The 16,303-nt window shown below is 38.2% G+C and overlaps 1 protein-coding gene across 2 annotated transcripts in view; it reads right to left on the reverse strand.

The window, feature by feature from the left end:
• Nucleotides 1-16,303, reverse strand: part of kcnh5.S (potassium voltage-gated channel subfamily H member 5 S homeolog) — a 154,299-nt gene that overhangs the window by 74,820 nt on the left and 63,176 nt on the right. For both annotated transcript variants that reach the window (XM_018232289.2, XM_018232286.2), the window contains one exon: nucleotides 5,486-5,915. In XM_018232289.2, coding sequence (XP_018087778.1) covers nucleotides 5,486-5,915 — 430 coding nt within the window. The remainder of the gene's footprint in view (nucleotides 1-5,485; nucleotides 5,916-16,303) is intronic.

Raw genomic sequence — 16,303 nt, forward strand, 5'->3', positions numbered from 1 at the left:
TAATTTAATGGCATTGCCGAAGGCATTAGGGGGTTATTTATCAAAGTCCGATTTATCTCAATATTTTCTGCTACAAACTCCGATCAAATCCGCTTGGGTTTTTAACGCTTATTTATTATTACATTTTCTCGAAAATTTGCTTTGTGGGAAAAAAAATTTGATTTTCGCTTTTTTTGGGGATTTTTTTCATCCGATTTTCACGATTTTTCCCCTCATTTTCACCCGAAAACTCCGAATACTTCGGGGTATTGCACGGAACCCAGCACATCAAAAAATCATTGGGACTTCTCTCATTGACTTATATGCAACCTCGACAGGTCTGAGATGCCAGTTTTTCTGATTCTGACTTTTTCATCCTCAGGGTTTAATAAATTCCATTAAAATTAGTGATTTTAAGAAAAAAAATTATAAAAAAAATTTTTTTTTTTTTGCATTTGGAGTTTATTGAATAGCCCCCTTAGTGTGCTTCCTCCTTTTGGGAATTCGAATGTGATGACTGGCTGGGAAGTAGCCTGAGGAGTTGAATGCACCAGAATAAAGTAAGTAATGATGGGTGAATTTGCGCCGTTTCGCCGAAAAATTTGCTAATTTTTTTTCGAAATTTTTTTTTTGACGCCGGCGAATTTTTGCCGCGAATTTTCGCAGGTGTTCCGCGAATATATTCGCTGGCGGCGAATCGCGCAAATTCGCCGCGAATTTACACCTGGCGAATAAATTCGCCCATCACTAAAAGTAAGTGGTGTGCAGAAAAAATTGTATATTCATAGTAAATGACCCCAAATTGGATATAGTTTGGCATAGGTTGTGGAGGATACAGTTCTTTGTGTGATGCTGTTAGCCTGAGACTAAACCAAAAAGCATTTAAACATCAGTGAAACCATAAGGATTGATTTGCCATGAACTAAAGATGGTCATACACGGAGAGATCCGCTCGTTTGGCAATGTCGCAAAACAAGCGGATCTCTCTGCGATATGCCCACCTTGAGATGGGCAATATCGGGCTGATCTGATCATGGGCCCTAGGGCCCAACGATCGGATCCTAACGATTGGGAACCGGCGGGCGGATTGCGGGACCGCATCAACGAACAGATCCGGCCGCGATCCGACGGGATTTTTTGTCCCATCCGATCGAGATCTGGCCGACTTTCGGCCAGATCTCGATCAGGGAAGCCCGTCGGGAGGCCCCATTAACGGGCCAATAAGCTGCCGACTTGGTCTGTCAGCAGCTTTTATCGGCCCGTGTATGGCCACCTTAAGATATATGCTCACTTAACATTATGCACAAAGTACTGGGTTATTATTATAAAGCAAAAAACTAATCAGTTGAAAATGAAGTGTTTCTCGTGATATTATCAGAATGGCATTGCCATATTTTGGGGTTTTCTAGATAATGTTTGGCCAATAGGTCCCATATCTGTAAAGCACAGTTTGTTCTGTTCTATGAAGACAAATTCTTTTGTATATAAATCAATGAATACGTCATGAATGAAATCAATAAATAATACATCATTTTATAAAAGGAACCGCATAGTACGTATTTAATTACACTACATCCTTTAGACAACCCATACCTTAATTTAATTTAATACCTTAAATAATTTTCCGCATGTAGCGCGGCAATTGTTTTTTAACCACACCCATTTTTGTGGCCAAACCCCCTAATTACCATGTAAGTTTTACAAAATGTGGCAGGTTATGAAAGTTTGAAAATATTTCTCCTTATCTAAACTGTTTTTTTGTGTCTCAAATTTGTTACAAAGTATCTTATTTGCACCTGTTAGCTTTTCTGGCCTCTCTGCCAAAAGCCAATTAAGTTAGAAACTTTGTCTCTTTTTCTGGTTGTTCAGTGCAGAGAATAGAGGGACTTTCCAGTACAAATGAGGGACTGCAGGTTGAGCTGTCAAAAGAGGGACTGTCCCTCCGAAAAAGGGACAGTTGGGAGGTATGGACAACCCTTTATCTGCAAGTGTTTATTTAGATACATGTTTTATATAAACATATGTATAAAGCTGGCCATAGATGTAAAGATCTTTTAAAAGATCTTTTCATTATCGTGAGACCACGATTATCTCGAAACGACCATTTCAGGTGATATTGCCAGGAAAACGGAGAGTAGCTGCCTGCTTGGCCCTGCAAACATAAGATACATTGCACTGGGACCGATAACATTTTTTTAACCTGGCCGATCAATTTTCTGACAGATCTCGGACAAAAACTCGTAAGATGTACGATCGTTCAATTCTCACTAACTTCACGATAATTTGACGGATTGGTCGGATTTCGCTAAAATCGGTCGTTCACCAACGAAAGATCTTTGCATCTATGGGGACCTTAAGTCAGTGCTCTTCCAAAAAAGAAAGAAATGTGACTTTTCCTAACATTAACACAGTGAAAAATCTCTCTAGACCCTTAGGGCTCCGTCACATCAGTGTGACTGAAGAGCTTCAAGCGTCCTGAATTGTGACACGCTCAGCATTTTAAAGCAGAAAGCTTGGGTCAGCATTCCAATAATAGACACAATTGTCAGCCCTCCATGGAAACGAGTTTATATCAATGCCTTCTGGCTGGTAAAGACCTGGTAGAACTGTACTCTTAGGAGGTTATTTATTAAGCTCCAAATACCCGAAATCAGAAAAAATCCTATTTTTTGCATCTTTAGAGAAAAAAACATTTTTTTTCTGGATTCATTAAAGTCCGATGGTATAAGAACTAGCAGGGCAGCCATCAGGGGGGGACAGGGGGGAGAGTTGTATGGGGCCCCGAGGGTAAGGGGGCCCCGGCCACGCCACACTTACTTGATTAGGCGGGCCCCCCATCTTTCTGAGAGCTGCTGACTTCGGGAAGGCTTGGACGTTTAAGGGGGCCTGGCCACCAATTTTCTTATAATGTGGGGGGGGCCTGCCCACCAATTTTTTTTCTCATGTGGGGTCCTAGCCACCTATATTTTTTATGGGGGGCCCTGACCACCAATATCTTTTTATTTTTTTATTAACATTAACACCCTAGCCACCAATATTTTTTTGTTTTTTTTACTGTGTGGTGGGGGGCAGAACTGTGGGGTGGGGAGGGCGGACCTGTAGATGGGGCTTGCAGTGGGCGCGGCCCAGGAGATGTTGTCGTATGGGGCCCTGTGATTTCTGATGGCGGTCCTGAGAACTATTGATGGGCGAATGTATTCGCTTGGCGCAAATTTGAGGTGAATTTGAGCATTTTTCGCCGCCGCTGGTCAAACTTTCATAACCTGCCAGATTAGGGGGTGTGGTCACAAAAATGGGGACTGGTCAAAAACCTTTTGCCGCGCTACGGTCGGCACCTTTTTTATCCCTCTTTTAATTTCCAAAATGTTGGGAGGCATGGATTTAGCATAGAGTGGAACAATATTAAAAACCTTAATCCTTTACAAGCCACCAACCTTAGAATATATACTGCTGGCAAAAGCTAGTTCCTGCCACCATTGGTACAGACATGAAATTGCTGTACATAGTCAAGTAACCAACTCAGAAGTAAAAAAAAATCCTTCTATTTAGACATTTATAGTTTTATATTATTTAGGAATATATTTTGTCAAAACAATGAAAAAGGTCTTTTAGCGATTAAATAACAATAGCATTTTGCTTGAAGACTTAACAAATCCCAACATAAAAAACTGGAATGCGACGTAAAGTCAGAAAAACACTTTCTCCTTGATTTCTTGGGGTTACCTCTCATCAGAAAAAGTTATGGCACCAGAAATAAACTCCTTCCATGGCATATTTGTATCAGAAAGTGAAAATCCATATAAAGGGAACGAGAGCTGTGGAATCTCCCTCAGGAGAAGAATTGTGTCAGGCTCTGGTTTACAATTCTAAATATGCCCTTTGCATTGTCATGAAATACATAAATATTTATTAGTACAGTATAGCAAATGCAAACCACCCTGATTAGCATCAGTGCAATGAACAGTTATTGTATGAACACAGTGTCTGCATGTTGTCTTAATAAAAAAAAATGTATGTTTGTTATTTCTTGAGATAAACAGGCCGAACAGGAAAACTAAAGCTACTCCATGTTTCATCCTTTTACAGATAAAACAGAAATCGATTAAGCAGGGAAATCGATTGTGCACTGGGAATCAAAAAAGTGGAACGAAGCAGGAACACAGAACATAACATAACAATAAAAGAATAAAGGGAGCCATTGCCTTGACAAGATACTGTAAGAAAAGCATGGACCCAAACTCTACAGTCTCTGTTTTCCTTTTAAGCATTTAAATTTTTTGTTTGACAATCTTAGACGTGATCCTCAAAGTGGTTATTCGCACACATGCTGTATACCTTTAACCCGGGTGTATTTTTTCTATTTCTAGAAACTCACTTACCTAGCAACGGACTTTTCTTAGCCATTCTTCAGGTGGTCTTCATGATTTCTTTTTTTTTTTTTTTTTTATTAATTATTTCCAGCTTTCAAAAGGGGGTCAATGGCCCCAGCAGCCAAAAATCTATTGATCTGTGAGCTTACAATTTTATTAATATTGTTACTTGTTATTACTTTCTATTCAGTCCCTCTTCTGTTCTTATTCCAGTCTCTCATTCAAACTGCTGCCTGTTTGCTAAGGTTAAGAAGGTGCACAATAGCTGCTGAAATTCGAAACTGGAGAGCTGCTAAACCAAAAGCTAAATAAACAAAAAAACGACAAAAATAAGTAAATGAAAAAACAAAAAAAACACTAATAAAAATGATTTCCAAGGTGAACAACCCCTTTAAAATGCCATTTAAAATTGCACGTCAAGTATCGAAGATAGAATGATATTTCACTAGAGAACGCTGTACACTGGGCATGGAGTATAGTAACAACAGGAATTAAATTCTTTTGAAGTAAATAAAATATAATGGTAGTAATTCCCTGCACTGGTACAAGTGGTGTGTTCAGAAACACAACTATAGTTTATATAAACAAGCTGCTGTTTAGCCATGGGGGCAGCCATTCAAGTACAGGATACACAGTAGATAACAGATAAGTACTACTATAGTTTATATAAACAAGCTGCTGTGTAGCCATGGGGGCAGCCATTCAAGCACAGGATACACAGTAGATAACAGATAAGTACTACTATAGTTTATATAAACAAGCTGCTGTTTAGCCATGGGGGCAGCCATTCAAAGCACAGGTTACATAGCAGATAACAGATGCACTCTGTAGAATCCCATTGTATTCACTTACAGGGCTTATCTGTTATGTGCTAAGTAGCTTGTGCCTTGTCTCCTTTTTTTTAGCTTGAATGGCTGCCCACATGGCTACACACTGCCCAACCGGTTGCACCCTTCTCTGTTCTCCTTATCCCTAGCCAAAACAATTTAAATAGCAGTGACCATTCACATGAATACAGTTTTCAAACTCTGCTCTATGCAGAAAACTATAGTAAAGTGGCTTAAAAATGTTTGATTTTCTATAACAACTAATTCCCCACGTCCTGTATGGTAAAAAAAAAGGAAAAGATTACTTACAGCCAACCATCATCATTGCAACAGAGAATATCTTCTCTCCATCTGTGGTTGGAGCTATGTTTCCAAATCCAATTGTTGTAAGGCTTGTCATGGTAAAATAGAGGGAGGATATATACAAGGAGTCTTTGCTGGGTCCTCCTTCCCACAGCCCTGAGCCACTGGCATTATACCGATAGGGAGTGCCAATGCTTTGTCCCAGCTGATACAGCCAACTGTCTTTCTTGATTGTATTTGTCACTTCATCAATGACTTCATAGTCTCCAATGCTGTACCATATGCAGGCCAACCAATGGGCTACAAGACCAAACACACACACTAGAAGAACCAAAACAGCAGCTCCATATTCCAGATAATGATCCAACTTCCTGGCCACCCGACCCAGTCTTAAGAGGCGTACTACTTTAAGAGAGCTGAAGAGGCTGCTCATGCCCTATGGAAGAAAAAATATGGTGTAATGAGAATGCTCCAAAGTTTTGTTTCTTGTTGAAAAACAAAATGCATATATATATAGTATCTAAAATTCTTTTTTTAGCGCTCAAAAGAATCGATTATTGCAACATTTGATAGCATATCTCATAACAGATAGACTGTCAACACATAATTCAAATGTTCAATAGTTATTCATTTATTAATTTGAATGCATATATAAGTAGTGTTCTCCAAGGGCGCATAACAATAAATGGAAATGGCCAATGTGCATCAATTACGGGCCTAGTTACAACTTTTTCCTGGAGCCTGACGTTATCAATAGCCTTGAAAGGATCCAGGTTGGGTCAAATGTACTACTGGTTGGCGTGTACTCCTCAATCCAAAATTGGTGTTTAGACATGCAGATTGTATTTAGAATTAAGGGGGAGAAGGTATCAGCCACACATGGAGTTAGTTCTTGTGCTGCTAGAAGTTTGTGTTTGATGACAAATGCGTTTTATAAATGAATGCAATGGGAGCATTGTATATGGACCAACATATGCAGGCCTCCATCTAGGTAGGTGGAGTGCATACAAGTATATGATGAAGTGACAGAATTAGGAGCTAAGGGATGCCCTTCCATCACTGATTTGATATGCGGATGCCATCAAGATTCATCTTGGAGAAAAAGGGTTTCTTAAAGCACTGATAAGCCAAATAAAATACATTTCTCCCTTTGGCACAATCACAGCTGGAGCCCGAAATACCAATAATTATAATCATACACTGATGGGTAGATGCAGTAAATCTTTTTAGGTCTCAAAGTGAAACACTCACCAGTTTAAGGAAGGGGTCCAGGTGCATCGCCCTGAACCTTCAGCTGAGGGAGCAGATAACCGTATATAGAAATTGAGCAGGCACTTCTAGGAACCAATCTTCCAGGCAGACTTTTCAATTAAAAAGTATTTATTTATTGAAGAGCACTAGGACACAACCTAACGCGTTTTGTATCAACAGGGTACTTAATCATAGCCTATGATTAAGTATCCTGTTGAAACGAAACGCGTTAGGCTGTGTCCTAGTGCTCTTCAATGCTCTTCAATAAATAAATACTTTTTTTAATTGAAAAGTCTGCCTGGAAGATTGGTTCCTAGAAGTGCCTGCTCAATTTCTATATACGGTTATCAAAATAACAATCAATCAAGTTAGGAACCTAAATTATAGTTTTGCCGCAAGTTCTATCCATTCCTTCTTGCTCAAGTTGTAGGAGACAGGCACAGACTGGATATCCAGTCAATGTCATGGTCTGATGACCAGATAACTATTTGGGGTGCTGCGAGTAATCTCTGTAAAGCACTGCCTAAACATTTTGGCACTATATAGATACAGTAATAAATAAAACATGTCTTTAACTGTCATTCCTGCCCTATCCTTTATCAAACTATAAAGACAGCTGGATTTATACATTTACTATATTTGTACGGATATATCATTATTTAGTTCCAAATGCACTGGCTATACTATACTTCCAAATAAACAACGGATATTTTGTTTATTTGGAAGTGGTTTATTGGCAATGTGATCATTAATATAAGATACTGCTGCAGTTTACTGAACATGTAACTAAGTGAAAAGAACTGTAAATTCCTCATTGCCACTGATTTATCATCAGTTGTTGCATCATCCTGCAAGGGTTAATAAAGATAAATTGCCATTTCATTTCTTCCCTTATACTTTTGTTCCAGAAACATTATCTTGTTTTTAAACTTTGTTTTTCCCAGTTGCCTCTCAAAAGTAAAACCAATAAACAATTATAGCGAAACCCTCATAAAAAAAGACAGATGTTTTATGCTTTGCAACACAATAAACCATTTGTAAATCATTCCAAGTGCACCGAAAGCTATAACCTCAAAATTAATATACTGAGTACATGGCACCAGAATGACATTATGATATGTAGAGAGAGGTGGAGCTGCTTGCTCTTAGTGTATAAAAAGATTTCTTCTCTCTTTTGCCTTGTTGGTAAGCTAATCAGGCACACATACAGATAGGGATTTAGCACTGGGTTCCATCATATATTACACGCCTGGATTAACGATACCTTTACCCGAGACTGAATTTCTTCTTCTATAAATAAAATAGCAGAACACCATTGACAAAAACACAATTAATATATACTATTATATAAAAAAAACTTAAAGGGATCCTATCATCGGAAAACTCCAGCAGAATTCTGCACTGAAATCCATTTCTCAAAAGAGCAAACAGATTTTTTTATATTCAAATTTGAAATCTGACATGGGGCTAGACATTTTGTCAATTTCCCAGCTGTCCCAAGTCATGTGACTTGTGCCTTCACTTTAGGAGAGAAATGCTTTCTGGCAGGCTGCTGTTTTTCCTTCTCAATGTAACTGAATGTGTCTCAGTGAGACATGGGTTTTTACTATTGAGTGTTGTTCTTAGATCTACCAGGCAGCTGTTATCTTGTGTTAGGGAGCTGTTATCTGGTTACCTTCCCATTGTTCTTTTGTTTGGCTGCTGGGGGGGGAAGGGAGGGGGGGTGATATCACTCCAACTTGCAGTACATCAGTAAAGAGTGATTGAAGTTTATCAAAGCACAAGTCACATGACTTGGGGCAGCTGGGAAATTGACAATATGTCTAGCCCCATGTCAGATTTCAAAATTGAATATAAAAAAATCTGTTTGCTCTTTTGAGAAATGGATTTCAGTGCAGAAATCTGCTGGAGCAGCACTATTAACTGATTCATTTTGAAAAAAAGATTTTTCCCATGACAGTATCCCTTTAATATAGAATAGAAAACAACGGGGATGGAGCAGGGGATGGATTGGGGAATTAGCAGCAGTAGGGGTTATAAACATGTGAATGGGAAGCTGGTGCTCCAGGTAGGCAGCCTAGGGCTCCGATACTACTTGGTGCACTCTGCTCCAAGGTGACAACTATTATCTCGGTAAGGAAAGTACATAGTATATTATATCTTGTAATAAGGTTCAGGGTGACAAAATTGAAGTGACATCACTAAACATCATTTATAAACAATTTCTTGCACAAATGCAGTTAATCCCAGCCTTGTCTATCTGTGCACTACATGTGTAAGGCTTCTGTTTTTCTGCAATAAAGTATGTTTTTCCCTTTTAAAATGGGATCTGTGAGTGCCTGTTGTTATTTTTGTGTGGGCTGTTTTATAGCCATGAGTGGAAGGGTGGAATATACAGTATTTCATATGAATTATCCCATATTGCAGGGCTTATTATTTTTCCAGAAGGTGTTGCTACAATATATTGTTCAAAGAACTCATCAAGAAGTGCAAAGTGTTTTGCAACAGGATGCTTGCACAATAAAGCAACCTACAATTACAATGGTGGAGCTCTGTATTTTATGCTCGGATGAGTAGTGAAACGTCTTCAATTATTACACGGCAAGTCCAGTTGTTTTAGAATTACTTTTACTAGATATACCATGACCTGGACGAATTAAAATCTTCATAGTCATATTGCCATTCATTTTGGAGAGGATACTCTATATAGTGTTACTCAGATGGCTTCTCAGGCAGTGTGCTGGCCAGTTAGTGGACATCTCTAACATAATGCTTCTCCACAACTTTTTGGAAGTAGACCAGGACATCTCCAGAGACTGCTTCACCAAATTGCTACATAAACAACTGTGGGGGTCATTTATCAACACTGGGCAAATTTGCCCATGGGCAGTAACCCATGGGAACCAATCAGATTGCTGCATTCATTGTTTTACTTGCAGCTGGCTTCAAAAAGCTAATTACATATTGGTTGCTTTAGGTAACTGCTCTTGGGCAAATTTGCCCAGTGTTGATAAATGAGCCCCTGTGAGTTTTTACAATATGGCTTGATAAAAGACCGATGGCAGTCTGAAACGTTGCCGAGTGTTTGGATCAGAGCCCATTTTCCAATAAAGGCATTTTAAATAAATTCGCTAATGGTGCTGTCTATATCAATTGAGATTTCAGCAAACAAGTTGGAGGTGGAAACTGTGGGACTTGCACCAGATTGAAGCAAATTGAAAGGCACAAGTGTTAACTACAATACTTGCCAACTGTGATTTAGTGGTAGCTTCAGTGAAAACGAGGTGTGGGATAAACTAATGTTACCTTCTCCGCTCTCTAAATCCTTGATGATTTGAAAGTATCTAAAACTGCTGTGGTGGTTTCTTTCTCCTTGCTAAACTTTCTCATCTCAAACATTCTGCTAATTTATTCTGACGAGGGCTGTGCCCCTGTGTTATGAACAAAAGAAACAGTAGCTAAAATCTCAGCCATTGGCCCTTGAAGAAAATGTTAATATTCTTTGTGAAACTGGGAGTTGGCTTATTGGAGCACGAGTAATGTGAAATTTTAAATGTTAAACGGCCTGCAGCTGAACTTTGTTCTTCTAGATAAACTGTGATATTCTTTTCTACACTCAGGTGTGCAAATATGTAGGAAATGCTTTAGAATGCACATTATTTTCTACTAAGAGCCAGTGAACTGGACATGCCTAATGTTGTCCTAAGAACTATGTAAGAAATATAATACATTAATGTTTTAACGGTTATTCTACATCTTTAATAAGCAGAGTTACTACCGACCATTACGTAATTCAAACCTACTGCTTCAACCTGTTACTTTCAACAACAAAATCCAGTTGACAGACAAACTAGACACCTATGGCTGCACTTTTGTTTAAAGGGATACTGTCATGGGAAAAAAAGTTTTTTTTCAAAATGAATCAGTTAATAGTGCTGCTCCAGCAGAATTCTGCACTGAAATCCATTTCTCAAAAGAGCAAACAGATTTTTTTATATTCAATTTTGAAATCTGACATGGGGCTAGACATATTGTCAATTTCCCAGCTGCCCAAAGTCATGTGACTTGTGCTCTGATAAACTTCAATCACTCTTTACTGCTGTACTGCAAGTTGGAGTGATATCACCCCCTCCCTTTTTCCCCCCCCAGCAGCCAAACAAAAGAACAATGGGAAGGTAACCAGATAGCAGCTCCCTAACACAAGATAACAGCTGCCTGGTAGATCTAAGGACAACACTCAATAGTAAAAACCCATGTCTCACTGAGACACATTCAGTTACATTGAGAAGAAAAAACAGCAGCCTGCCAGAAAGCATTTCTCTCCTAAAGTGCAGGCACAAGTCACATGACCAGGGGCAGCTGGGAAATTGACAAAATGTCTAGCCCCATGTTAGATTTCAATATTGAATATAAAAAAATCTGTTTGCTCTTTTGAGAAATGGATTTCAGTGCAGAATTCTGCTGGAGCAGCACTATTAACTGATTCATTTTGAAAAAAAAAAAATTTTCCCATGACAGTATCCCTTTAAACAATGCAACTTATCTTAATGACGGAACTTATCTAATAACAATTTTCAAACTTGCTGCATCGTCAACAGTTTTAATAATTTCTGAACTAAAGAAAGATCAGTGTATATGTGATTCCCTAGATTCACAAAAGAGGTGCCTATTGATCATTTGCTGAAACAAGGTGGAGTGCGGTTAAATACCTAACTATCACCATAAGTTAATGCATCATAATTAATGGTACAATGAGAAGACATTCTTATTATTATATTCTTGTTCTTAAAATATTAGATTATTATTTCATTAGTATTACTTAAATATTGCAAACAAACAAATCTTATTGTATATATAGTTTCAATCTGTTGGTACTCTGGTACACTAAGGGGGTTATTTATCAAAGTCCAAATTTATCTCAATATTTTCTGCTACAAACTCCGATCAAATTCGCTTGGGTTTTTTACACTAATTTATTGTGACATTTTCCTGAAAATTTGCTTTGCGGGTATAATCAGATTTTCAAGATTATATTCAGGATTTTCAACTGAAAACTTTGGGGTTCAAAAAATCATTGGGACTTCTCCCATTGACTTATATGCAACCTGGACAGGTCTGAGATGCTGGATTTTCAAATTCAGACTTCCTTCCTCAGGGTTAAATACATTCCGAAAAATTTGTGATTTTTTTAAAAGTCTGATTTTATAAAAAAAAAAATCACACATTTTTTGTGATTTTTGCATTCAGAGTTTAGTAAATAACCCCCTAGGAGTGGGTCCAGTTATTCTGCAACCTTACAATGACTGAAGTGCAAAAAGGAAAGGTTGTGGGAGCACTCCATGGCTAAATAAAAATGTACTAAAATACAATGGAAGTGCTACTGATGTGGCCAAATTAACTACAGACATAGAGAAAAATAAGAGAGATTGATCAATGCACATTCCGTGGTCCCCTGTCATATAAGTAATCTATGCAGTTGCATGTATTTACAAAGACTGGGGTTTTTTAGTTACAAAATTATGATTTTAAGATTGATAAGCCACCATACCAAGTCAAGGTAAAACCCATATGGCAGTCCCTAACTATTTACCTCTGGTCATAATATCTAATGCTAAAGCCTTCCGGCATGAGAGCATTACCTGAAATAAAGGTCTCCCGACCTGGGCATTGGTTTCAATCATAGGGCTTAGTCCTCCCCTCACCAATAGCTTTCAAAGGGGAGAGATAACCTAGGCCCCAGCATTGGTTCCATGAGATTAATCCCCCCGCTTGGGTTCATGCAGCATAGAAACCATTAAAGGAACAGTAATACCAAAAAATTAAAGTGTTTTAAAGGAATGACAATATAATGTACTGGTGCCTTGCAAAGGCAAAACTGGTGTGTTTGCTTTAGAAACACTACCATAGTTTTTTTTAATAAACTAGCTGCTGTGTAGACATGGGGGCAGCCATTCAAGCACATGACATGTAGTAGATAACTTCTGAAGAATACCATTGTATGCTACAGTGTTTGTTAACTGCTGTGTATCCAGTGCCTTTTCTCATTTTTCAGCTTTAAATGGCTGCCCCCATTGCTACACAGCAGCTTGTTTATATAAACTATAGTAGTACTTATCTGTTATCTACTGTGTATCCTGTGCTTGAATGGCTGCCCCCATGGCTACACAGCAGCTTGTTTATATAAACTATAGTAGTACTTATCTGTTATCTACTGTGTATTCTGTGCTTGAATGGCTGCCCCCATGGCTACACAGCAGCTTGTTCATATAAACTATAGTAGTACTTATCTGTTATCTACTGTGTATCCTGTGATTGAATGGCTGTCCCCATGGCTACACAGCAGCTTGTTTATATAAACGATAGTAGTACTTATCTGTTATCTACTGTGTATCCTGTGCTTGAATGGCTGCCCCATGGCTACACAGCAGCTTGTTTATATAAACTATAGTAGTACTTATCTGTTATCTTCTGTGTATCCTGTGCTTGAATGGCTGCCTCCATGGCTACACAGCAGCTTGTTTATATAAACTAAAGTAGTACTTATCTGTTATCTACTGTGTATCCTGTGCTTGAATGACTGCCCCCATGGCTACACAGCAACTTGTTTATATAAACTATAGTAGTACTTATCTGTTATCTACTGTGTATCCTGTGCTTGAATGGCTGCCCCCATGGCTACACAGCAGCTTGTTTATATAAACTATAGTAGTACTTATCTGTTATCTACTGTGTATCCTGTGCTTGAATGACTGCCCCCATGGCTACACAGCAGCTTGTTTATATAAACTATAGTAGTACTTATCTGTTATCTACTGTGTATCCTGTGCTTGAATGGCTGCCCCCATGGCTACACAGCAGCTTGTTTATATAAACTATAGTAGTACTTATCTGTATCTACTGTGTATCCTGTGCTTGAATGGCTGCCCCCATGGCTACACAGCAGCTTGTTTATATAAACTATAGTAGTACTTATCTGTATCTACTGTGTATCCTGTGCTTGAATGGCTGCCCCCATGGCTACACAGCAGCTTGTTTATATAAACTATTGTAGAGTTTCTGAAGCAAACACACTCTTTAAACAGTGCAGCATTGAATTATACTTTCATTACTTTAGGTGATGATTTAAACCATAGTCTGGGAAAAGATTAAGAATACTTCCTATCTTCAGCCATAATACAGATCAAGACTTACTGTATATTCCCATAAAAGTACAACGTGTTTATTGCAATGTCTTCGTACTGGACCAAGTTGTATTGTGAGCTGAATCTAAAATAACGTGTTAGTTTATGCTACAAACACACCTTAAATTCACAAAGTTGTCTAAGTTTATATACCAGGGGTCCCCAACCTTTTTAACCCGTGAGCCACATTCAAATGTAAAAAGAGTTGGGGAGCAACACAAGCATGAAGAAGTCTCTTAGGGTACCAAATAAGGGCTATGATTGGTTATTTGGTAGCCCCTATGTGGAGGTTCTACTTGGGATTATAATTAGTTTTTATGCAATTAAAACTTGCTTTCAAGCTTGGAATTCAAAAATAAGCCCCTTCTTTGGGGACCCGGAGAGCGACATGTTGGTCACGAGCTACTGGTTGGGGATCACTGGTATAAACTGTAGTGTAATTAAAGTTCATCATTAAATACTATATTGATCCCTTCTGTACTATTAAAGTATTTTACAGCGCTGTACACACAAATCGCACTACGTTAGTAAAATATATATATATTTATGCTGCTAAAAAAAGCAGAGACTATACTTATTAATTTTTAAACTTACTTCCAGAGCTGCATGAATATGCTGTGTTGGTGTCACCTTTGGGGAAAAAAATACAAAGTGACATGGAAAATAAGCTTAAAGTCTCACAAATAAGCTCTTAAAAAACAAACTGCAAAATTCCAGTTCAGAGGCAAACAGCAGGCACACAGTCAGTGGTAAAGTCAGGGATACACAGTGAGCTCTCAGAGTGAATGTTCAAAACAAAGGCTGAAGAATTTCTGATAGAAACAAAACAGGCACGTGCTGTATAGCTGTATATATATATATATATATATATATATATATATATATATATATATATATATATATACTTATAATACACAAAAGCCATGAATATCTTGTCAATTATATCCTTATAAACGGTGAGTTCTGATGTCATCAGTTATAAACGGTGAGTTCTGATGTCATTTCTGTCACATGACTCACTGAAACTTGTGTATTATAATAAATAAAGTACCCCCAGTTGTAAAATATGAGGATATTAGAAGTTACCTCGGAGTTCCATGACCTGTATAAAAACACTCGGCCTTCGGTCCTTATATTTTACAAGAGGGGGTACTTTATTCACTATATATTCTCTAGTTGGTAAACCTAACCTCTCTGTATAGCAGTAAATGGAGACTTCCATAGCTGTACTCTCTTACGTTCACTTAAAAATAAAAATATTGGACGATTGGGATAAAATGCTTTCCATGATTTTTCCACAGTTACATTTTTCATTCTTTACCTTTTTTTTTTCCCTGAGTGAAAAGTTTCAGGCAAAAATGTAGTTGTAGAACCTTCCCACAGACTTCATTATCAATTTTTTCCAAAAAATATCAAAAATATTTTTATGAGTATTCACCTCAGCCAAATTTAATTTTTGGCCCTTAGTATAAAAAATTTAGAAATTTAAAAAAAATTCAAAATGTCTGGAAAATTTTAGCATAAAAGATAAATCGACCTTTGGTAACTTGATTACTCAGGCTCTCGATCACTATTTAAAGAGTATCTGATAGTCAGGTCTGCTCAGCATTTTTATAGAAGAGTCCAAGGGGCAAATTTACTTAGGGTCGAATATCGAGGGTTAATTAACCCTCGATATTCGACTGTCGAAGTTAAATCCTTCGTTTCCGAATATCGAAGTCGAAGGATTTAGAGCTATTCGTTCGATCGAATGATTAAATCCTTCGAATCATTCGATTCGAAGGATTTTAATCCATCGACCGAACGATTTTTGTTCGACCAAAGCTAGCACAGCCTATGGGGACCTTCACCATAGGCTAACATTGACTTTGGTAGCTTTTAGGTGGCGAACTAGGGGGTCGAAGTTTTTTCTTAAAGAGACAGTACTTCGACTATCGAAATGGTTGAATAGTCGAACGATTTTTATCAATCTCTTCTCCTGTGAGGGACAGATTTTCCATTGTACTTACAGGAAAAACTTTTCCAGAATGAAAAATACAATTTTGGATTTTTTTGTAATATTATGCTGCATAGCCCATTTTAAGAGCTAATGTAGCACATATTTTGGAGCACATTATACAACATACAAGGACTTATTCTTGATCATAAGTTCTATATTGCACACGGGCCGGACTGGGCCTAGACCCGCTCCCCCGATCGGCCACCCCCTAAAGAAAAAGAATAGCTGCATTACGCTGGCATTCGACGTTCGCAAAGGTGCTCTGGGGGGGGCACAGTTTGGATGTCCGGAGGGGGCCCCTGGTGACTGTTAGGAGGGTAGTTGTTATTGCCGCCCCGGTGGGCTTCCAATGCTCCAGTCTGACCCTGATTGTACAAGTACAAATTTATTGCC

Source organism: Xenopus laevis, chromosome 8S (assembly GCF_017654675.1).
Source record: "Xenopus laevis strain J_2021 chromosome 8S, Xenopus_laevis_v10.1, whole genome shotgun sequence".
Taxonomy (NCBI): Eukaryota; Metazoa; Chordata; class Amphibia; order Anura; family Pipidae; genus Xenopus; species Xenopus laevis.